General features: G+C 45.6%; 1 protein-coding gene across 1 annotated transcript in view; it reads right to left on the bottom strand.

Annotated features, from left to right (window-relative positions):
• TMPRSS5 (transmembrane serine protease 5) overlaps nt 1-24,076 on the bottom strand; it is a 167,476-nt gene that overhangs the window by 15,903 nt on the left and 127,497 nt on the right. The window contains exons 7-8 of the mRNA XM_040418699.1: nt 19,911-20,092; nt 4,501-4,599 (exon numbers count right to left, since the gene is read on the bottom strand). Of these exons, the coding sequence (XP_040274633.1) occupies nt 4,501-4,599; nt 19,911-20,092 (281 nt within the window). The remainder of the gene's footprint in view (nt 1-4,500; nt 4,600-19,910; nt 20,093-24,076) is intronic.

A 24,076-nucleotide genomic window follows, 5' to 3' on the forward strand; every position in this document is an offset into this window, starting at 1 on the left:
TTACACCCTAAACTAAAAAAATATTCATGCTTTTCAAAGACACATAGGAGTTTATCACAGATTGATCTAGTTTTCACAAATAATAAAGGAGTGTCCGATATTGAAGGGGTTAAATATGGACAACGTGGGATCTCGGACCATAATCCAATTATTATAAAAAAAAAAAAATTCAAGGAGGATGCACATAAGTATAGGGTGGATAAATATAATGGAGATACACGGAGATACACGAGATATAAGGGATACACGATAAGATTCTAAAAGAGATAGTGGAGTTTTTTTTAAGATGAATGATGATTCAGCGCCAATTAATATAATTTGGGAGGCTGCGAAGGCCTATATAAGAGGGATTTTTACAAAGTACACGGCAGCATACAAGAAAGGGACAAGGAATAAAATAATTAACTTGCAACAAGAGGCGGAAAAGTATGAGGATAGTTATATTAAAAATCCTACAGAAAGAAACTATGAGGCTTGGGCAGAGAAAGTTTCAAAATTGGAAGATGAGCGACTTTTAATGGCAGAGCAACAGAAAGAAAACTACGTGCGGGATAACTATATCTATGCGCATATAACGGGTAAAAAAGTTAGTGGCCCTAGTAGCGACTCAGATTAAAAAAAAATATTATATACATTGCCTACTAGATAAATCAGGAAACAAAATCATTGAACAAGCGGCGAAAATAGAATTGCTCCAAGAATATTTTAAAGATAAATAAGAATTCGGCGCAAATCCAACAGTTTCTGGAGACATTAACAGTAGAGCAAAGTGAGAAATTGGACACCCCTTTGAACGCCCTGGAAGTAGACAAAATATTATCTAGTATCACGAAAAATAAATCTCCAGGTATCCCGTTTGAAATTTATGCTCAATATAAAGAAATATTAATCCCGAAATTATTGACAATGTGGGACGATTTGAGAAAGGTAGGGAAACTGCCAGACTCACTGAGAGAAGCACTAATCACATTGATTCAAAAACCGGGGAAAGATCCAACCTTTCCGGACTCATATCGTCCCATTTCGTTAATCAACATTGATAATAAAATATTGGCAAAGATTTTGGCAACTAGACTTAGAAGTGTGGTATTGGGTCTGATACATGAGGATCAGACGGGCTTCATGTCGGGCAGGATCACAACGGATAATGTCATGCGCTATTTTGTGATAAATTGTGAATACCCAGCTTCAGCCCGAAAATTACAGTGAACGACTGATTGTTACACTAGATGCCTCAAAGGCGTTTGATACTGTAGAATGGTCTTTTTTATGGCAGCACTGAAGATGGGAGTTGGAGATAAATTCATATAAGTGATATTGAACGGGGAATACTCTGATAATATACATATCCACAGGGGGGTTAGACAGGGATGTCTTCTCTCCCACCTGCTTTTTGCTATAGCTATGGAGCCGTTGGCAGATATTATCAGGCAAGACGCAGCAATTGAGGGGTTCAGATTTGGTGAACACGAGGAAAAAATTGCTTTATATGCGGATGACATTATGTTGTTTGTGGGCTCACACAGGTCATTGGTTAGGATCTTCCAGGTGTTTGACCAATATGGTAAATATTCTGGGCTCAGGATAAACTGGTCTAAGTCAGTATGCGTCCCGATTGATCCTCTGAATAATTTTATCCCAGGTGCATTGGAAATTAAGAAGATTAATGAACCCGTCAAATATTTAGGAGACAGGCAAGGAAATTGTGGAACCAGGTTGGACTCCATGCGGACACCATACTGTGGGGGAATACCCATCTTACTGATTTGAAGTTAATTGAACAGACAGTGTGGTGGAAACATGGAGTTTATAAACTGGGCCAGATATATAAGCAAGGTGATATAATAACATATGAAGATCTTAAAAAGGAGTATAAATTGGGTAATTTAGAAGTGAGATTCTTTTACCTGCAACTAAAATGTGCGTTACGAAGGTTGATAGGAAAAACTACACAAATAGATACCCTTTCGCAACCGCTGCTTAATATATCTAGGTTAACAGCAGGGGGGAACTTAGTGTCAAAAATATATGAATGTTTGTTATATCAAAAGACTAAGGGAGGAGCAATTTCTAGTCTAATGCATAAATGGAGAGAGGTTATAAATTCCCAGCAAGAAGAACTCTGGGCATCGGCAATACAGCAACAAAATAGGGTCTCAAAGAACTTTTCATATGGATTATCCAATTTTACATATTATACCGTCTCTACTACTCCCCTGAGAAATTAATGAAGTATTATAAACCTAAAGTGTTTAGTTGTTTAAAATGCGGGGAGGTAGGGGTGGACGATGTCCATATACTCTGGACGTGCAGAATGATTCAGGAGTTTTGGGGACAGGTTAAGGATACAATGTAGCGGTATCATCAGTTTATCGTACCTATTAAATTTTAGATATGCGTATTGGGGGTGATTGACAAAATGGATACCCCCCAACATCAAGAAATTGCATCCAAACTCCTTTTTCAAGCAAGGAAATGTATTACGAGACACTGGGGAGGTAGGGCTCCCCCCTCGATAAAAGAATAGGAGAAGCTCACCAGAACTTCACTCGTTAGAGAAGAATTCCATTTGGTAAATATAAAAAAATATATATTTGTTAAATTATGGCAGATATGGCTAAAGTAAGGTGGGGAGAGAGAAAATGCAGGGAGGCGTTTTATTTTAAAATTTTTATTTTTTTTCTCTCTTTTTTTCAGGCAGCAAATAAGGAAATTGGGAGTGGGGGGGGGGGGGGGAGTGGTATACAAGGTTTTGTAATCCAAAGTTGTTATAATACTTTTGTACGATGTTAAAAAAAAAAAAATACAATAAAGATTATATAAAAAAATAGAATAATTTGGTCTGCATGGCTGTCTTCCCAGAATGAAGCCTCTTCTAAAGATGATGCACAAGAAAGCCCGCAAACAGTTTGCTGAAGAAAAGCAGACTAAGGACATGGATTACTGGAACCATGTCCTGTGGTCTGATGAGACCAAGATAAACTTATTTGGTTCAGATGGTGTCAAGTGTGTGTGGCGGCAACCAGGTGAGGAGTTCAAAGACAAGCGTGTTATGCCTACAGCCAAGCATGGTGGTGGGAGTGTCATGGTTTGGGGATGCATGAGTGCTGACCGCTGTGGGGAGCTAGAGTTCATTCATGAATGGCAAAATGTACTGTAACATACTGAAGCAGAGCATGATCCTCTCCCTTCGGAAACTGGGCTGCAGAACAGTATTCTAACATAACGACCCCAAACACACCTCCAAGATGATCACTGCCTTGCTAAAGAAACAGAGGGTAAAGGTTCTGGACTGGCCAAGCATGTCTCCAGACCTAAACCCTATTGAGAATCTGTGGGGCATCCTCAAACGGAAGGTGGAGGAGCGCAAGGTCACAAGCTCCGTGATGTTGTCACGGAGGAGTGGAAGAGGATTCCAGTGGCAATCTGTGAAGATCTAGAGTGAACTCCATGCCCAAGAAAGTTAAGGCAGTGCTGGACAATAATGGTGGCCACACAAAATATTGACAATTTGGGCACAATTCGGCCATTTTCACTTAGGGGTGTACTCACTTTTGTTGCCAGCGGTTTAGACATTAATGGCTATGTGTTGAGTTATTTTGAGGGCACACGAAATTTACACTGCAATACAAGCTGCACACTGACTACTTTACATTGTATCAAAGTGTCAGATCTTTAGTGTTGTCCCATGAAAAGATATATTAAAATATTTACAAAAATGTGAGGGGTTTACTCACTTTTATGAGATACTGTATGTGGTAAAGTACACCAGGGGGTTGCCTGGCGTAGAGTTGGGGCTAATACCACTTTTAGCCCTTAAACATAGACCACTTTGAAAAATGTCAAGCATCACCAAATGTCACAAAAAAAACAGCTCAGTCACCATGACTTGTGACTTTTTAAAGCCAAAAAACAAACATATTTGTTTTGATAAATGTCCCCCTGCAGTCATATTATATTCTGTCTGTCGCCTACTTGGCAGGGGCAGATGGAGGGCAGTACAGGGTCAGCCTACACTGGGTTTGGGCCCATTTACACGACCGTACTTTTCTGTACGCATCTTTTCCGCAATTTTGCGGATTAGATGCAGACCCATTCATTTCAATGGGGCCGCAAAAGATGCAGACAGCACACCATGTGCTGTCCTCATCCGCACTGCTGTTCCACGACCCCGCAAAAGAAGATAGAGCATGTCCTATTCTTGTTGGTTTTTGCAGACAAGAATAGGCATTTATATCATAGGGAAGGACATTCCAATCTAATTCAGTCCACAAAAATGGATACGGTCGGTCAATGGACCCTTTATATGTAGTCTGTAACCATGGAACCACCGACAGTAGATCTAGATAGGAGCTGAACAAAAAATGGGTATTAAACATTTTTAGCATGAATTCTGCCTTCACAGCCCGCTTTATTTTCTGGTGCAGCTTTGTGGTGGTTTTAGGACATTGACACTGTATTTATGGCAGTTTTTTCACAATATATATTGGCAATACTCACTGTTGTCAGGATGAGTATGTCCCCAGCCTGAAACCCAGCACTCGGAGCCTGCAGGGAGATCTTGTTCATATTGTGGTAGGCACACAGGGCGAATGCTGTCTGAGGGAAATCATGGTCATCAATTACAAGAGTCATCCACAAAAAGGGTTAGAAACGTCAGCAATATATACTGCAAAAGGATATAGAATACCCACAGCTCTAATGCAGAACAGCAGCTTAAGGCCTCATGCACATGAACGTATTTTCTTTCCTTTATTTTTTTGCGGATCATATACGGAACCATTCATTTCAATGAGTCCGCCAAAAAAACGGAGGGTACTCTGTGTGCATTCCGTTTCAGTGTGTACGTATTTCCGTTCCGCAAAAAAATAGAACATGTCCTATTATTGTCTGATTTAGTGCCCTGGAGCAGGGGTACTTTGGACTATGTACATTTGTGGACATTTGCCCCTGTTGCTACCATGCAAAACCATCATCACCCTACTTTATTGCATATTGAAGGGTTAAGGCTACTTTCACACTGGCGTTTTGGTTTCCGTTTGTGAGATCCGTTCAGGGCTCTCACAGGCGGTCCAAAACGGATACGTTTTGCCCTTAATGCATTCTGAATGGATAAGGATCCGCTCAGAATGCATCAGTTTGGCTCAGTTTGGCTGCTTGCAGCGTTTTGTTGTCCGTCTGACGAAACTGAGCCAAACACAATGTAAGTCAATGGGGACAAATCAGTTTTCACTGACACAATCTGGCACAATAGAAAACGGATCCATCCCCATTGACTTTCAATGGTGTTCAAGACAGATTCGTTTTGGCTATGTTAAAGATAATACAAACGGATCCGTTCACCAATCGCGAGTGTGAAAGTAGTCTAACTTGCATTGTGATTTATGCTGCAGTGCGCGCTTTAGCCCTGTTGTTTATGTCTGAAGACTTGTTTATGTCTGGAAAAACTGCTTATTCATTCTAATATACTTGCATTTAAACTGTATACAATTATACAAGTCTATGACAGACTTAGGGCTCATGTACACAAACGTATTTTCTTTCTGTGTCCGTTCAGTTTTTTTTGTGAACCGTATGCAGAACCATTCATTTCAATGTTACTCCATGTGCATTCCATGTCCGTATTTCCGTTCCGCAAAAAAATAGAACATGTCCTATTATTGTCTGCAAAATACGGATTGCACATGGATGTCATCCGTATTTTTTGCGGATCCGTTTTTTGCGGACCGCAAAATACATAAGGTCGTGTGCATGAGACTACTTTCACATTAGCATTTTTTTTATACAGGTTTTGAGAACCAGCACAGGATCTCAAAACCTGAATAAAATGCTTCTGTTTCATTTAATACAATCGGATGCATCAGTTTAGTCTGTGGGGGGCCGGATCCGTTTTTTTTTTGGTTACTGAAAAAAACTGATCCGGCACCATTGACCTACATTGATTTTCATGCCGGATCCAGTTTGTTGAGTTTCACAGACCAGACACAAAACCGCAGCTTGCCACGGTTAAACCGGAACGGAAGGCATCCTAATGCATTCTGATCTGGTTTGTTCTGTTTTGTCACCATTGACAATGAATGGAGAAAAAATGAAAGCGTATTGCCCCGGTTTTGAGATCCTCTGCAGGGTCCGGAATGCAAAACGCATATGTGAAAGTAGCCTTAAAATGCATTTACCTTTTTAACATTGTACCTTTTTAGGCTGTGCCTCTCCACTCCAACCATCCCACTAGAAGGTTCTAGTTCTGCTAGCTGTATATAAGGAGAACAGTCTGTGCCCCTAGTGATTTACAGATAGGGACCAGTGCTTAGTAGGAGAGACTCTGACGGATGCATGAGTAACCAGAAGGAGACACTGAGATGGGGATGCTGAGCCACAGACTTCATGTTACCAGTCCACTGACCAGGGAGACAGTCGGACTACTGAACCACGTATCCTGGGCCACCAGTCTCTGGCCAGGGTACCAGCTTTCTGAGAGAAGGACAGACTTTTTCTCAGCATGAACCTTCTGCCAGGTAGGAGACTGGAGAAGCTAGCTCAGTGCCTTGCTTGTATTGTTTTGCACTTGAGTTCCTCTAGTAAAGAAGCGCACTGGTTAACCCTTAGACTCATTGCTTTCCCCTTTATAAGATGCAGTGCATAATGGATGCGCTCACTAGTCTGCAGGAGGGTGGGGAGAGAAGCGCTGTGAGGGTTGTACAGTACTTACCCCTCCTCCTGCTCACTCTTCTTAGGGCCCGCGCTGCTGTGTCCTGCAGCGTCAGGATGTTCAGAGCACACTCTGACCGGACGCTGCAGGAGGTCAGGTGACTGCAGCGCCGGTCCTGAGAAGAGGAGACAGCCAGGACAGGGAGAGTGGCGACAAGAGAGGTAAGTTACTTTATTATTTTACAGTCTGATCTGGGGTCTGGAGAGGTCTAATGGGGGTCTAGAGAGGTCTAATGGGGTCTGGAGAGGTCTATGGGGGGTCTGGAGGTCTGACTGGAGGTCTGATATGGGGGTCTGGTCTGAGATCTGATATTGGGATGGGGTCTTACAAGGAGGCCTAATGGGGGTCTGATCTTAGATTTTAAACTGGGGTCTTCAATGGGGTCTGACATAGAGGTCTAAAGAGGGTTTGGTCTGAGATTGGGGGATCTCAATTAGGATTTTATATGGGGGTCAGATCTGAAAGGAAGGTGGGTTTTTTTATTACTAGCGCACAATATAAAGGGTTGTTTTTGTACTGACGCACATCCGTGTGGTACCAGTTTTTCAGGGGGACTGTTTCTGCAGGAAAGTATTGGGGAGCACAGTGGACACAGTATTGGGGGTGGCAGGATGGGGTGTTGAGAAGGTGGGAGGATGATGGAAAAGTAGGAAAGTAAAATGTCTGTTTGTTAAACTCTGCAGAGATGAGGAGCGGCTGAAATAAGTCACCATGGTGGTCTGGTCTAACAGGAGAAGAAGAGGAAAGAGAATATCTACTTCAGAGAAGAGAAGTCACTGGATGTAAGAGGTATGTGGCGCTGTATGACCCTGTATGTTCTGTAGCGCTGTATGTAGTGTTTTTCGAGTATGTCTTTAAAGGGGTTTTCCGCTTTTTTGTTTGAGCGTTGCCTTCTCTGCTCTGTTTACCTGCTCATCACTGCAAATGCTACGGCGAGCAGGTGAACAGAACAGAGAAAGCAGCTCTCATATGAGCGCTGCCCTCTCTTCAAACAGCTGGGGGCACAGAGGGCATTACTACTATGGAGGAAGCACAGAGGGTATTACTAATGTGAAGGGGGCACAATGGGCATTTCTACTATGGAGGGGGCACAGAGCCAGAGGGTATTACTACAATGAAGGGGACACAGTGGGCATTATTACTGTCAAGGGGGCACAATGGGCATTATTACTGTAAAGGGGCACAATGGGCATTATTACTGTGAAGGGGCAAAAGGGGCATTATTACTATGAAGGGGGCACAGTGGGGATTATTACTGTGAAGGGGACACAATGGGGATTATTACTGTGAAGGGGGCCAAAGAGGGCATTACAACTGTGAAAGGTGCACAGAGACAGCATAACTACTGTGAGGGGGCACACATCTGTACAAAACTACTGTGAAGGTTGTACAATGAGGGCAATACTACTGTGAGGGGGTACAATTTTTTTTAAAGTATGGGGGGGTGCCAGAGAAAGGACCCGCTCCGGGTGCTGAACACCCTAGGCACTCCACTGCGTAAGGCTCCCAGGGCCTTCTCGAGTGGGGACGTCAAAACTTAGACGTAGGTCTCTGCAGTTTCAAACAATAGAGGCCGGGGCTAATGTCTGTGACTGGCAAGAATGTGGATCGCATACATTTAACCCTTTAGATGCCATGGTCAAGTGTGACCACAGCATCTAAATGGCAAAAAACCCTAAAGCATGACAACCTATACAAATGTGGTATCTTTGTAATTGTACTGACCCAGAGAATGAAGGGCACTGGTCATTTGCTATAGGGACAAAACCCATAAACCTGTGGTAGAATTGTGTTTTTTTTTTCCCCCAATTCCACCCCATTTGGAATTTTGACTTGGTATTCACAGCATTTATCACTGTACAATGCAGCGCTCATTAGAAGAGACAGCTTTTACAACTAACGAAGCACGCACCCATGCTAGCTAGACAAGACCAGGGGAAGTTTTCAGCCTAAGGATCTTAAATATAAACAAAAAATATTTTTATTTACTCACACCAAGCAGTTAATTTGAGAAAATATGGGGCAGATTTACTAATGCAAATTTTTGGTGTGTATTCCTTGGGGTTTTAGATACTTTTCATGCTGTGCTCGACAAGGGAGCATGGCTGAGAAGAAAGAAGTGTGACTTAAGATGTGACAATGGGAGAGATTTATTTAGTTTGGACTAGCGTCCATCGACCTGGGCAGATCTGTCATCATTTACTCCAGTTTTCCGGCTACAAACTGGCCTATATTTCATTCGAGGTGCTATATATAATTCGAGGACTCCTGCATAACAGATCTGGTCTGGTCTGTAGCTTTGTCTTGGTTCAGGGAACTTTTTTCTTGGCTTTTGAGGCTCTTTGGTTTGGCCTCCTGATCCAGCAGAGCTGAAGGTGCTCTGGCTGGCTTGGGCACAGCTTTCCCCTAGAAGGGGTAGGCTACATTGACTTCTAACTGGCTCAACTTCTCCCTTCCTAGAAAGAGAGCTAGAATGGAAAGAAGGGTTCCAGGTAAAATTGCTCTGCCATTAATGCTGCCAACTGTTGGTGAACCAGGTGTATTACACTTTAACAGTTACATAACAATAAATATGAATACACATTTTGCAGGGTCTGGAAATAAATACATATGATGACATTATGTTAACCATAGGAGATAGTGGCTTGGTGCAAAGGTGGTAATGCACCTCTGGGGCGTTACACTTGTGGACAGGCGGCTGCGCTTGTCTGTGATTACCCCCCCCTGCCATGCTAAACACACGTTCGGACAATACACTTGCTGCAGGGAAGGCCAAGGTGTAAAGGGCAAGCTCAGGCCATGTGCCCAATTTGGAGACCCAGAAGTTGAATGGGGCAGACCCATCAGTCAGTACGTGTAGGCATGTGCACACGTACTGTTCCACCATGTTGCTTAACCCCTTAAGGACCCTGCCATATTTCACCTTAAAGACCCGGCCATTTTTTGCAAATCTGACTAGTGTCACTTTAAGGCCCCTTTCACACGGGCGAGTATTCCACGCGGGTGCAATGCGTGAGTTGAACGCTTTGCACCCGCACTGAATCCTGACCCATTAATTTCTATGGGGCTGTGCACACGAGCGGGGATTTTCACGCATCACTTGTGCGTTGCGTGAAAATCGCAGCATGCTCCTCTTTGTGCGTTTTTCACGTAATGCAGGCCCCATAGAAATTAATGGGGTTGCGAGAAAATCGCAAGCATCCGCAAGCAAGTGCGGATGCGGTGCGATTTTCACGCACGGTTGCTAGGAGACGATCGGGATGGGGACCCGATCATTATTATTTCCCCTTATAACATGGTTATAAGGGAAAATAATAGCATTCTGAATACAGAATGCATAGTAAAATAGGGCTGGAGGGGTTAAAAAAATAAATAAAATTTTTTAACTCACCTTAATCCATGTGATGGACCATGTGATGAACGCAGTGACGTCATCAAAGGTCCTATTGCTCACAGATGAAGACAGAAGAGAAGCCGGGCTGCTTGAAACTTTTAATTTTTTGGGGGGAAAACTTAATTTTTTCAACTTTATTTTTTCACTTTATTTTTTGTCCAACTTTGGGACTTGAACTTTTGGGGGTCTAATCCTTTACAATGCATTCCAATACTTCTGTATTGGAATGCATTGGCTGTATGTGTAATACAGTGAGTATTACTCATACAGCTTCCAGCCTGTGAGATCCAGGGGGCTGGATCTCACAGGCTCGTCACCGGAAGGCAGATGCCTTCCATGCCATCGGGTCCCCCCTACAGCCGCATGGGGACCCGATGGCACCGCCACACGCCGCCGCAAACCGCAGGTAAAGCCGCAAACCGCAGGTCTGAATTGAGTGAATTGAGTCGGAAATACACTTGACGTACCGGTACGTCATGGGTCCTTAAGGACTCGGGAAACATGCCATACCGGTACATCATAAGTCCTTAAGGGGTTAAATGCTGCCTCCTGCTAAGACATTCCGCATCAGCTGGTGGTGCTGGTTGTTGTAGCGTGCTGACAAAGCTCTTCCACATTTCGGCCATGCTAACCCTCCCTTCTGAGGTGCTGGCGGTGCCCCAGCTGCGTTGGCGACTTCTTCCTTATCCTTCTCTGCCTTTGCCTTGTGCTTCCACTGAGCCCCCGCTGTCAGGTGTGAATGACATCAGCAGTGCGTATACCAGCGTGCGCTTGTACTCACGCATCTTCCGATCGGGCTCCAGTGACAGAATTAAGAACAGCACGTTGTCCTTGTAGTAGGGATCCAGCAGGGTGGCCACCCAGTAATCAGCACTGGTTAGAATGTGGGCAACTCGGCGGTCGTTGCGCAGGCACTGCAGCATGTAGTCGGTCATGTGTGCCAGGCTGCCCAGAGGCAACGACAAGCTGTCCTCTGTGGGAGATGTATCGTCTGTGTCCTCTGTATCCCCCCAGCCACGATCCATTGATGACCATAAGCTGCTTTGGGTGCCACCCTGCTGTGAACACGGTTCCTCCTCCTCATCATCCTCCTCCTACTCATCCTCCAAAACTGTGCCCTGGCTGGATAGTTGTATACCTGGCCTCTGTTGGTGCAGGAACCCACCCTCTGAGCCACTTGTGAATGACTGGCCTGATAACCGTGGAAACAATCCCTCTTCCTCCTCTTCTTCCTCCTGTGCCACATCCTCTTCCATCATCGCCCGAAGCGTTTTTTCAAGGAGACATAGAAGTGGGATAGTAACGCTGAGGACTGCGTCATCGGCACTGGCCATTGGTGGAGTACTTGAAAGAGCGCAACACGGTACACACGTCCCGCACGGAGGCCCAGTTGTTGGTGGTGAAGTGGTGCTGTTCCGCAGAGCGACTCACCTGTGCATGCTGCAGCTGAAACTCCACTATCGCCTGCTGCTGCTCGCACAGTCTCTCCAGCATGTGCAAGGTGCAGTTTCACCTTGTGGGTACATCGCATATGAGGCGGCTAGCGGGAAGGCTGAAGTTACGCTGCAGCGCAGTCAGTCGAGCAGCAGTAGGGTGAGAACAACGAAAGTGCGCACAGACGGCCCGCAGCTCTGACATATTGGGGTAATTTTTAAGGAACCTCTGCGCCAGGCAAGGGATGTGCATCAAACTGGCTAGCCCCAGAGCTGCTACGAGATTTTGCCCATTATCGCACACTACCAGGCCAGGCTTGAGGCTCAACAGCACCAACCACTCATCGATCTGTTGTTCCATGCCCGTCCACAGCTCCTGCACGGTCTGGGTTTTTCCCCCCAAACGCCTGCTGTCGTTTCCCCCTGGCTGTGCTGAAGTTGGTGGTAAAGGTGTTACGCTGACCGGATGAGGAGGCGGTAGAGGAGGAAGCAGAGTAGGAGGCAAAGAGAAATGTCCTGCAATCCTTGGTGGCCAGGGCCGATCCTACACGGGGTGCAGTGGGTGCCCCGCACCCCAGCGCTGTCACCCGAAAGGCGCCGAGCGCAGGGCCGGACTGGCCTGCCGGGATAGCGGGAAATTTCCCGGTGGGCCGGCAAGCCTGAGTGCCGCAAGGCCGCGGCCCTGGTGACAAGTGGGGGCGGCCGCGGCCGGCGGCAGGGCAGAGCAGGAGATGAGCGCCTCCATTGCGGAAGCGCTCATCTCCATAGTCATCTGTATTGCCGTCCTCAGGACGGCAATACAGATGCCTGTGCTGCGGCAGAGGAGGGAGAGGTGTGTCCCCTCCTGTTCCTCTGATAGGCTGCCGGCTTAGTGCTGGCAGCCTATCAGAGGCCGGTGACGTCATCGCGTCGCCTGAGCCGTATAGCGAGGGACACAGACGGAAGAGGCGGCCTGCATCGCATCGCATTGCTGGAGGTAAGTATAAGTGTATTATTTTTTTTTTTTTTTTTATATAGGTACAATACTGGGCTGGCACATGATAAGGGGGGCTACTGGGCTGGCACATAAGGGGGGCTACTGGGCTGGCACATAAGGGGGGACTACTGGGCTGGGCTGGCACATGATAAGGGGGGCTACTGGGCTGGCACATGATAAGGGGGGACTACTGGGCTGGCACATGATAAGGGGGGCTACTGGGCTGGCACATAAGGGGAGCTACTGGGCTGGCACATAAGGGGGGACTACTGGGCTGGGCTGGCACATGATAAGGGGGGCTACTGGGCTGGCACATGATAAGGGGGGACTACTGGGCTGGCACATGATAAGGGGGGACTACTGGGCTGGCACATGATAAGGGGGGCTACTGGCACATGATATGGGGGGCTACTGGCACATGATATGGGGGCACTCTGGCTACTGGCACATGATATGGGGGCACTCTGGCTACTGGCACATGATAATGGGGGGGATCTGGCTACTGGCACATGATATGGGGGGCTCTGGCTACTGGCACATGATAAGGGGGGGGGCCTCTGGCTACTGGCACATGATATGGGGGGCTACTGGCACATGATAAGGGGGGCTACTGGCACATGATAAGGGGGCTACTGGCACATAGGGGGGCTACTGGCACATAAGGGGGGCTACTGGCACATGATATGGGGGGGCTCTGGCTACTGGCATATGATATGGGGGGCTCTGGCTACTGGCACATGATGGTGGGGGGGCTCTTATTTCTGGCACATGATTGGGGGCACTCTGGCTACTGGCACATGATATGGGGGGCTCTGGCTACTGACACATGATATGGGGGGGCTCTGGCTACTGACATGATATGGGGGGGCTCTGGCTACTGGCACATGATGGTGGGGGGGCTCTTATTACTGGCACATGATTGGGGGCATCTATGGGGGCACATCTTACTGCAGATTATTGGGGGGCACTATAGGGGCATCTACTGAGGCTAAAAAAGAAGATATTTTATATGGGGGCTCTGTATAGGGGCATTTTATACTGGGACACATTATGGTGGGTACTATGGGGAAGGGGGGGGCACTATGGGGGTCATCTACGGGGGCACTGAGAAGGGGTATTTTATATTGGCACATTATGGGAACATTAGCTCAACTGGGGGCATTACAAATGTTTTGCATATTATAAGGAGAATTATTACTACTGGGGGGGCATTATGGTGGGCTTTATTACTCCCCCATGGTATGACCCCCTAGTAGCAGCACCAGCCTCTCCCTGCTCTGCTATCCCTCTGCCCTTTCTCCAAATCCTTATTATGAAATCTTTCTCATTAGGTTAAAGCACAACATCAGCTCCGCCGAGCCCCCGGCCAAAGTGTTGAAGTGGCGTCCGAGATCCCCAAGGGCCAAGTCAAGTAACTGTAAGTTTTTATGGGGGTTCTACAAAAGAGCTATCGTGGGGCAAAGTTCATATTCGTGTTTACACACGTGTTTTAAAATGAATGCTTTCTCCTATTATAAACAAGTAAATAATGACGCAATGCTGTGGGGCTGGTGTGCAACTTTTTCCAGGGCTGGTTTTTATCCCCAGTCCGGCCCTGGCCGAGCGAGCCGCCGGGACTTTTTTTTTTTTGACTTTTTTTTTTTTTTTAAGCCGAGCAGCCGAGCCGCCGATTCGTGGGGCTGAAGTTGGGGGCTGAAGTTGTTGCCATAGAAACATTGTAAAGGGGAGGAGTTAGTAAGATAACCACGCCCATGTGGGGGCGCCAGAAATATTTCTGCACCCAGGCGCCTGTGACCCTAGGATCGGCCCTGTTGGTGGCGGTAGGACATGCACCAAACTGCTATCAGCCTCAGGCCCAGCCGCCACTGCATTTACCCAGTGTGCAGGTAGAGAGATATAATGTCCCTGCCCGAGCTTACTGGTCCACGTATCGGTAGTTATATGGACCTTGCCACAGATGGCGTTGCGCAGTGCACACCTGATTTTGTCTGCCACTTGGTTGTGCAGGGCAGGGATGGGTCGCCTGGAAAAGTAGTGGCGGCTGGGAACCACGTACTGTGGGACAGCCACCGCCATAAGGTTTTTAAAAGTCTCTGTCTCCACCAGACGGAATGACAGCATTTCAAAGGCCAGGAATTTTGAAATGCTGGCATTCAGTGTTTGGGTGATGGACAGCTGAACATTTCCATGGTACAGTGTGGACATGCTGGGTGATGGTGGTGGTGTTGCTGCCACATCCTCTGTTTGTGGTGTGGCAGGTGCCACTGTCACTCCAGAGGGGGAGGAAGAGGCCAAGACTGCAGCAGAAGAGGGAGCAAGAGGAGCCTGAGATCTTTTGTGGTTTTTCAGGTGTGTACTCCACTGCAGCTCGTTTTTTGCATTTAGATGCCTGGTCATGCAGGTGGTGCTCAGGTTTAGAACATTTATGTGTCATCGCCAGTTCTGTGAGAAGGTCTGGCAGACGTTCTGCTCTACCTCTTGTATGATGTTCTTTGTTTTGGTTTCACTTTCTCATCTCCTTTCCTTCTGCCAGGTGTCACTTATTTAGACTAATAGTCTTCCTTTATATTCCCTCCCATACTGCCTTACTTTGCGGTTTATACTACTTCCTGGATGAAGTGTTCACTACTGGAGGCTGCTGCTGCTGTTTGTTCAGATAAGTCCTTTACTGTATGGTGTTTCCTTGCTGGCTTGATTATAGGTGACCCTGACTCCGTATTAAGTGCAGGGAGCCAGTGGTCGTGTCCCCTAACTATTATAGGGTTTTCAGGTGTCACACAGACTTAGGTACGTGGGCATGCAATCGTCTACCATCGAGACCCTTGCATGTGCATAGCAGTCAGGGAGAGCTCTTAGGGTTTTATAGGGCTCACCTATAAGCTCCTTAGTTTTGGATCAAGCCAGTCGCTCGCTTATTCATAAGTTCCAGCTATCTGCAAACTTCACCCGTGACATTATGCCTCGATTCAGGCTCTGATTGCACCGCATACAAACCACTTGCGTCTTGTCGTCAGTACATTGTCTGAAGAACTGCCACGTCAAGGAACTCCTTGGAGCTGGCTTTGGTGTGCTCAGTCCCTGGGTGCGGTGGGCAGTAGCAGGCATACTGGCTAGGGGACGGACACTCTGCTTTTGCACCCTGCTCCCTCTTTTGCTGTGCGGCTGGCGCTGTGTGACCACCACCTCTTCCTCCGAACTGCACACGTCACTCGCATGACCTTGATTTCATGTGGGGTCTAGGACCTCATCATCCTCCACATCATCTTCCACCCACTCTTCACCCCTGCTCTCCTTGCCGGTCTGCACACGGCCGAAAGCCGCAGCAGTTGGCACCTGTGTTTCGTCATCATCATCAGAGATGTGCTGCAGTGGTCCTCCCATGTCCACATCCTGAAACATAAGTGGTTGGGCATCAGTGCACTCAATCTCTTCCACTTCTGGGGCAGGGCTAGGTGGATGGCCCACGGAAATCCTGCCAGCAGAGTCATCAAAAAGCATAAGAGACTGCTGCATGACTTGAATCTCAGACTGCTTGGCTGATTTTCAAGGGGGTGAGGTGAAAGACAGATGCCCATGGGCTGCAGGTGCCAACTTTGCATTTTTTTAGCAGGGGGACCGGGTGGGAGACAATGTGAAGGAACTGGAGGCACTGTCAGCCATCCAATCTACTAATGACTCTACTTATTTTGGCCTCACCATTCGTACACCGGTATTCGGGCCTACAAAATGACGCTGAACGTCCTGTCGCCTACGTGCACCTGAGGAAGGTGTTTCAATTGGGCTTGTAGCTGGCACTGATTGACCACGTCCTCTCCCTGCAACAGGAGCTCCACCAGCACCAGCAGCACCATGACCAGGGCCACGTCCCTTATTTGATGCTCTCCTCATTCTTTGAGGTCACCCACCGAAGTAACAGACAGATGAACTATATTCATTTCCCTGTCACGTATGCAGTGCAGGTGTACCTCACACCAAAAATGGGAATATGTCACCCACCGAACTAACAGACGGATTAACTATATTAATTTCCCTGTCACGTATAAGGTGCACGTGTACCTCACACCAAAAATGGGAATATGTCACCCACCGAACTAACAGACTGATTAACTATATTAATTTCCCTGTCACATATGCAGTGCAGTTGTGCCTCACACCAAAAATGGAAATATGTCACCCACCGAACTAACAGATGGATTAACTATTATATATTTGTGTCAAGGGTACAAAGATGGTGCATTGCACCCACAAAAAATCGCTATAGGTCACACACAGAATTAACAGCCAGATTTATTATTATATTTCTGTCAGGGGTGCAAAGTTGGTGTATTGCACCCACAAAAAATCATTATAGGTCACCCGCAAAACAAATAGCCAGATTCCTAAGGCTTCTTTCACACGGGCGTCGCGTGTGAGGGCCGGATAGTATGCGGGTGCGTGAGTGCAAAGCGTTTTAATGTGTTTTGCAGGTGCGTGAGAAAAATCGGCAGGTTTGGTACCCAGACCCGAACCTGTACTTCTTCACAGAAGTTCGGTTTTAGGTTAGGTTTTCTTTAGATTTTATTATTTTCCCTTATAACATGGTTATAAGGGAAAATAATAGCATTCTGAATACAGAATGCAAAGTAAATTAGGGATGGAGGGATTAAAAAAACCATTAAACTCACCTCATCCACTTGTTCGTGCAGCCCGGCTTGTCTTCATTCTTCTTCTTTGAGGACCTGGGAGAAAAGGACCTTTGGTGATGTCACTGCGCTCATTACATGGTCCATCCCAATCGTCACCTAGCAACCATGCGTGAAAATCGCACAGCATCTGCACTTGCTTGCGATTTTCATGCAGCCCCATTCACTTCTATTGGGCCTGCGTTGCGTGAAAAACGCAGAATATTGAGCATGCTGCGATTTTCACGCAGCGCACAAGCGATTCATGAAAATCACCGCTCATGTACACAGCCCCATAGAAATAAATGGGTCCGGATTCAGTGCGGGTGCAATGCGTTCCCCTCACGCATTGCACCCGCGCGGAAAACTCGCCCATGTGAAAGAGGCCTAACACTCCCTCGCTTCAGCTGCCTGCTTCCTGTCCCTGCACTACTTAAAGCTGATGGGCAGTGCTACACGTGATCCAGCTTGTATAGAGGCTGGGTCACATGATGCACCGGCCAATCAATGGCATGGCTGTGATGGCTTCTAAGTACCCACAGCTTAAAAACTTGTTGATTGGCTCCCTGCAGCCTTTTTAAAAGCTTTATTAAATGCCCTAACACCGAACTTGAACCCAAACTTTTCTGGCAAAGTTCGGGTCCGGGTATCTGAACTCGCTTAGTTTGGTACAGACCCGAAACTTGCAGTTCGGGTTCGCTCAACACTATTCAAAACATGAAGTTCGCTCATCACTATTCTTAATTATAAACTTTGGATTAGGTTTGGTTCTGTCTCTCCTGGTCTCACCCTGCTTGTCTCATTTCCACTTCATTCATTGTTATTATATATACTGTGTCTATCTGTCACTAGTTTACTATTTTCCCCTCATTTTTCCCTTCCCTCTTTGACCCCTGCACTTATTCAGGAAGGGATTGTCGTCCAGTTGTGGACTGCTGTCTAGGGCAGATCGTGCAAGTAGGTAGCGAGTCGAATTTAGGGCTCCCTACCATGACAGTTGAGTGTGTAAAAGCTGCCAAGCATATGCTTGTCATTCTGTTGGCACAAAGAAATCAACATTCCTGTGCAGCAGATTGTAGTGCCCAGGAAAAATGATTTTCTATGGGGTCAAGCGAACGCTCTAGTGATCGCTCACCCCCATACAGCAGAGGTGATTGCTGCATGTAAATGTAGTCCTCATCTTCTCTGACAGGCAGGTATTGGGAGCATTTGGTTCATTTTTGATAATTGTCTGACACATTGGTCCAAGGACCTTAAGAGAGGTTTTTTACTCTATAAAAATTCGAAAGCACTTATGTTTTTTACAGATATGCTTGGTGGATTTTAATGTTTGCAAGTACAAGGAGTTGAGTTTTTATCTGCAGGATCATTGCTTTTAGTATTTCTTGAATCACTGGATCAAAGTGGAGTCCGTGCAGTACATAAACACATGAGCTAGAACTTGTGTCAACCCAGGATACGTGAAAAAAAGAGCAAAAGGTTGCATGATAATGCATTACCCCTAAGCACTGCTTGAGTCATAAACAGGATTTGTAAATCTGCCCCATGGTGTCTTACCTGGTATATAATTAAAAGGTGATTAAGGTCTTGTAATCTGTGCTTGTAAGGCCTGATTCCCACTGCTGGTAGTATTTCAGGCAGGCTGTTCCAGCGCTGTTTGCAACCAGCATTGCCAGATGTTACTGGAGTGCCTGCTAGCCCCATTGACTATAATGGGGCCCGGCAGAGATACAGCCGCCTACCTGGTAAATATGCCTGGATATGCTGAGTCCCAACCAGAGCAAGTGCTGCTTGTGAGGGGCTTTCCCCTGTGGATTATAGAAGGAGAGTGACTGGGGAGCCCTTCTGTGATATTCATTTCCACCAATAGAGCATATGGATGTGGAAAGAGCTTGTTTTCATAAGCCAACCCCTTGAACTCTATTTTAAACCGGCCAATAGAGCTGATAGTGATTAGGATTGGTATTCATAGGGTCATTCATTCCCACCACCTTTTTAACAGCTTTTGGATGCAGCAATGGTTGCTGCAAAATGGGGATGGATGATGACTACGATGATCAGTACTACCCCTATACAGTATGATTGTTGGCGGCATATCTAATGATATTTTGTGCCACCTAAAAGACTGATTCAACCGTCAAACAAGAGTTTGCTCCCGTGTTGACTGATCACCTGCACATTTATATGAGCCAGTTATCATAAACGACCATTGGTGTGAATATTATTTACCGATAACTGGTCCATTTAAAAGAGTCTCTAATTTGGACTGCTGGATCAAGCATGTCAATCTTATCATATGCCAGCAGAAATAGGCAACCATCTAGGATGTTCAAATATGTGAACTCTTAGGCTTCATGCACATGAGCGTACTTTTCGGGCATAGCACACTGACCCACTCATTTCTCTGCGGCCATGCACAAATGCGTATTTTTTGTGGATTGGTCTGGCTGTTCCTTAAATTATAGAGCATGTCCTATTTTTGTCTATATTGTGGATGGGAATAGCCATTTCTATTGATGGGAGTGAGAAAAATACAGAATAAACGTGGAATGTATCCACATTTTGTGGCTCTTTTTTTGCAGACTGAAATACAGACACGGCCTTGTGCATGAAGTCTTATCTAAACACCACTGGCGTTTCAAGAAAACTAGTAAAAAGAGAAGGAAGACTTTGCGACCTATTTCATTCCGGCTGGTAACTGATGAAATTATATTGCAGAAATAATAACAAAATCAACCTGAATAATTTATCGGTTTCTCCAGTTTCATTAATGCAATGTCATAATCATGGGTCCGGGCATCATACTTCTGGTGATAAATGATTTTCTCCACTGCCGATGAAGATGCTTGTTGTTTTACAGCGGAGTGACTGACCATGCCCGAAAGGACGGACCAACTGGACAGCTGAGGAGACCTGTAACTTAAGAGGATCACTCAGCAATGACACATGAAATAATTAATCATTTAATTTTATTTCTATGTTTTGTTACATATATGGCTGAGATATACAGTTGCAAGAAAAAGTATGTGAACCCTTTGGAATGATATGGATTTCTGCACAAATTGATCATAAAATGTGATCTGATCTTCATCTAAGTCACAACAATAGACAATCACAGTCTGCTTAAACTAATAACACACAAAGAATTAAATGTTACCATGTTTTTATTGAACACACCATGTAAACATTCACAGTGCAGGTGGAAAAAGTATGTGAACCCCTAGACTAATGACCTCTCCAAGAGCTAATTGGAGTGAGGTGTCAGCCAACTGGAGTCCAATCAATGAGATGAGATTTGAGGTGTTGGTTACAGCTGCCCTGCCCTATAAAAAACACACACCAGTTCTGGGTTTGCTTTTCACAAGAAGCATTGCCTGATGTGGATGATGCCTTGCACAAAAGAGCTCTCAAAAGACCTACGATTAAGAATTGTTGACTTGCATAAAGCTGGAAAGGGTTATAAAAGTATCTCCAAAAGCCTTGCTGTTCATCAGTCCACAAATTGTCTATAAGTCGAGAAAGTTCAGCCCTGTTGCTACTCTCCCTAGAAGTGGCCGTCCTGTAAAGACGAATGCAAGAGCACAGCGCAGACTGCTCAATGAGGTGAAGAAGAATCCTAGAGTGTCAGCTAAAGACTTACAAAAGTCTCTGGCATATGATAACATCCCTGTTAGCGAATCTACGATACGTAAAATACTAAGCAAGAATGGATTTCATGGGAGGATACCACAGAGGAAGCCACTGCTGTCAAAATAAAACATTGCTGCACGTTTACAGTTTGCACAAGAGCACCTGGATGTTAAACAGCAGTACTGGCAAAATATTCTGTGGACAGATGAAGCCAAAGTTGAGTTGTTTGGAAGAACCACACAACACTATGTGTGAAGAAAAAGAGGCACAGCACACCAACATAAAAACCTCATCCCAACTGTGAAGTATGGTGGTGGGGGCATCATGGTTTGGGGCTGCTTTGCTGCGTCAGGGCCTGGACTGATTGCTATCATCGAAGGAAAAATGAATTCCCATGTCTATCAAGACATTTTGTAGGAGAACTTAAGGCCATCTGTCCACCAGCTGAAGCTCAACAGAAGATGAGTGTTGCAACAGGACAACAACCCAAAGCATAGAAGTAAATCAACAACAGAATGGCTTAAACAGAAGAAAATACGCCTTCTGGAGTGGCCCAGTCAGAGTCCTGACCTCAACCCGATTGAGATGCTGTGGCATGACCTCAAGAAAGCGATTCACACCAGACATCCCAAGAATATTGCTGAACAGAAACAGTTCTGTAAAGAGGAATGGTCAAGAATTACTCCTGACCGTTGTGCACGTCTGATCTGCAACTACAGGAAACGTTTGGTTGAAGTTATTGCTGCCAAAGGAGGTTCAACCAGTTATTAAATCCAAGGGTTCACATACTTTTTCCACCTGCACTGTGAATGTTTACATGGTGTGCACAATAAAAACATGGTAACATTTAATTCTTTGTGTGTTATTAGTTTAAGCAGACTGTGATTGTCTATTGTTGTGACTTAGATGAAGATCAGATCACATTTTATGACCAATTTGTGCAGAAATCCATATCATTCCAAAGGGTTCACATACTTTTTCTTGCAACTGTATATATATAGATATATATACACACACATTTTTTTAAACAGTCTTTCCTTTTTTAAAGGGATAATCCACCATAAAAATATATCTCCTATCCACAGCATAGACAATAAATATCTGATCAATGGAGGTCCTCCTGCTCGGACCCCCACTGTTCATAAGAAGGAGGTGCCAGAGTCCCCATGGTGGGTGAACAGGTGGTCACACATGTGCGCTGCCGCTCCTTTCAACTATATGGGACTGCTGAAGCACTGTACCTTTAGCTTCTCTTCAACAGTCTCATACAGTTGAATGGAGTGGCAACATACATGTGTGACCACCACTCAGCACACTTCAGGGATTCTGGCACCTCATTCTTGTGATTGGTGGGGTTCCCACTTTAGATCCATTGGGGACCAGAAGCAGAGGAGAAAGTGGAAGTGGAGCGCCAGTGACAGGTGAGTTTTTTTTGTTTAACCCATGCATTCTGCCTAAACATATGAAAAGATCTCCTGGTCTCAGAGAACCCATTTATATTTAAGTCAGCTTCTGGACCATGAATTCCTTGGCATGGGAGAGACAGAAGATTGGTAAGGTGAGTATATAGTTTTTTGCATGTTAATCCACAGCAAAAGTTCACAATACTAGGATTTAATGACAGATAATAACATCCCAACTGAAGTCAATAAGGAAAATTCTCAACAAATCCTTGCTTTTTCCATAGCATAAATTGCCAAACTGTGGATTTAAAAATTTTCACTGCAGGTCAATTTCTGTGCGGAAAAATTCAGCAGCATATGGATGAGATTTGTTATACTCATCCACTTTCCCACAACTGTAATCTGATATTGATTTTTCACATCTCTGCTCAAAAAAAAATCCATTCCACCACACTTCCATGAAAAATTATCTTGAGGCCTCATGCACACGGCCGTTCCGTGCAGCAGGCCGGACCCATTCAACTTGAATGGGTCCGTGGTATGTCCGCACTGCAAAAAAATATGACATGTCATATTTTTTTGCGGTGCAGAACCACGGAAAGAAACAACACGAAAGCACTCTGTAGTGCTTCCGGTGTTCCGTTCCGTGACGCCGTTCCACATCTCCGGAATTGCGGACCCATTCAAGTAAATTGGTCCGCATCCGTGATGCGGGGTTCACGCGTGTGCATGAGGCCTAACTGTTCTCATAAGGAGCATGATCTCCTACCAAAAACTACACGGTACTCAAAAATAGTTTGAACCTGTATGAGATGTCATTATAGGTGAATGAATTGCTAACTTCATCCTTTCCTTATATAGAAACATAGAAACATAGAATGTGTCGGCAGATAAGAACCATTTGGCCCATCTAGTCTGCCCAATATACTGAATACTATGAATAGCCCCTGGCCCTATCTTATATGAAGGATGGCCTTATGCCTATCCCATGCATGCTTAAACTCCTTCACTGTATTTATATGAGAAAATGAAAACCATGGTCTTTCTGTAGACAGCTTTTAATATGTTGGAAAATTTCAAAGTGTGAATAGAAGCAATTCTGTTCATACACAGACTATTTCTTGATGAACTGATGGGCTGGGTCATCTAAGTAATGCTGGCCATGCTTTAAGAATTTCAGATGGCTGTTTTCTTGGCTGTGTTCATGGTTGGTCTGTGATGGTTGTTGTCTTGGATGACATTGCAATAAGTTAAAACAACAAATCACTGATCAATTTGTGATGTGATCTGTGGCCTAGAGATACAGATACAGATGTTATCAGGGGAGTAGCTATAGGGGGTGCAGAGGTAGTAGTGGCTACTGGGCTGAGGAGCCTGAGGGGGCCCAAAGACCCTTGTGCCACATAAGAAGACACTGCTATTATAGAAAGTGCACGCAGGTCAAGTTACACCTCTGGCTAGAGGGAAGGGGTTAGGTCCAGGGTTTGTCATGGAGGGAGGGAGGTGCGTTTCAATTTTTGCCTCAGGCAGCACAAAGGCTATGTGCATCACGGAAAGTGAGGGAAGGGAAGCAAACCAAACAACAAAATTAAATAAAACAGCAGGCTAGGACCCACAGCTAGGGAACAGGGAAAGGTCATCTCCTGACAATCCCTGAGCCTTTCCCTGACTGCTACCAACATGAACAAATCTTGATGGTAGAAGTGTTCATGCACTCGAACCTAAGCCCTGCTGCAACTGACACAAACCCTCAGCTAGGAAGCAGGCGAAAAGACAACCGGTTCCTTGAACAAGATGAAGGAACCAGCGTCTACCTAAGGCCTAGCCAGTACAAACAACAGTAGGGAAGCAAGGTGGACTTAACTGAAGA

This window comes from Bufo bufo, chromosome 1 (genome assembly GCF_905171765.1).
Source record: "Bufo bufo chromosome 1, aBufBuf1.1, whole genome shotgun sequence".
Classification (NCBI taxonomy): Eukaryota; Metazoa; Chordata; class Amphibia; order Anura; family Bufonidae; genus Bufo; species Bufo bufo.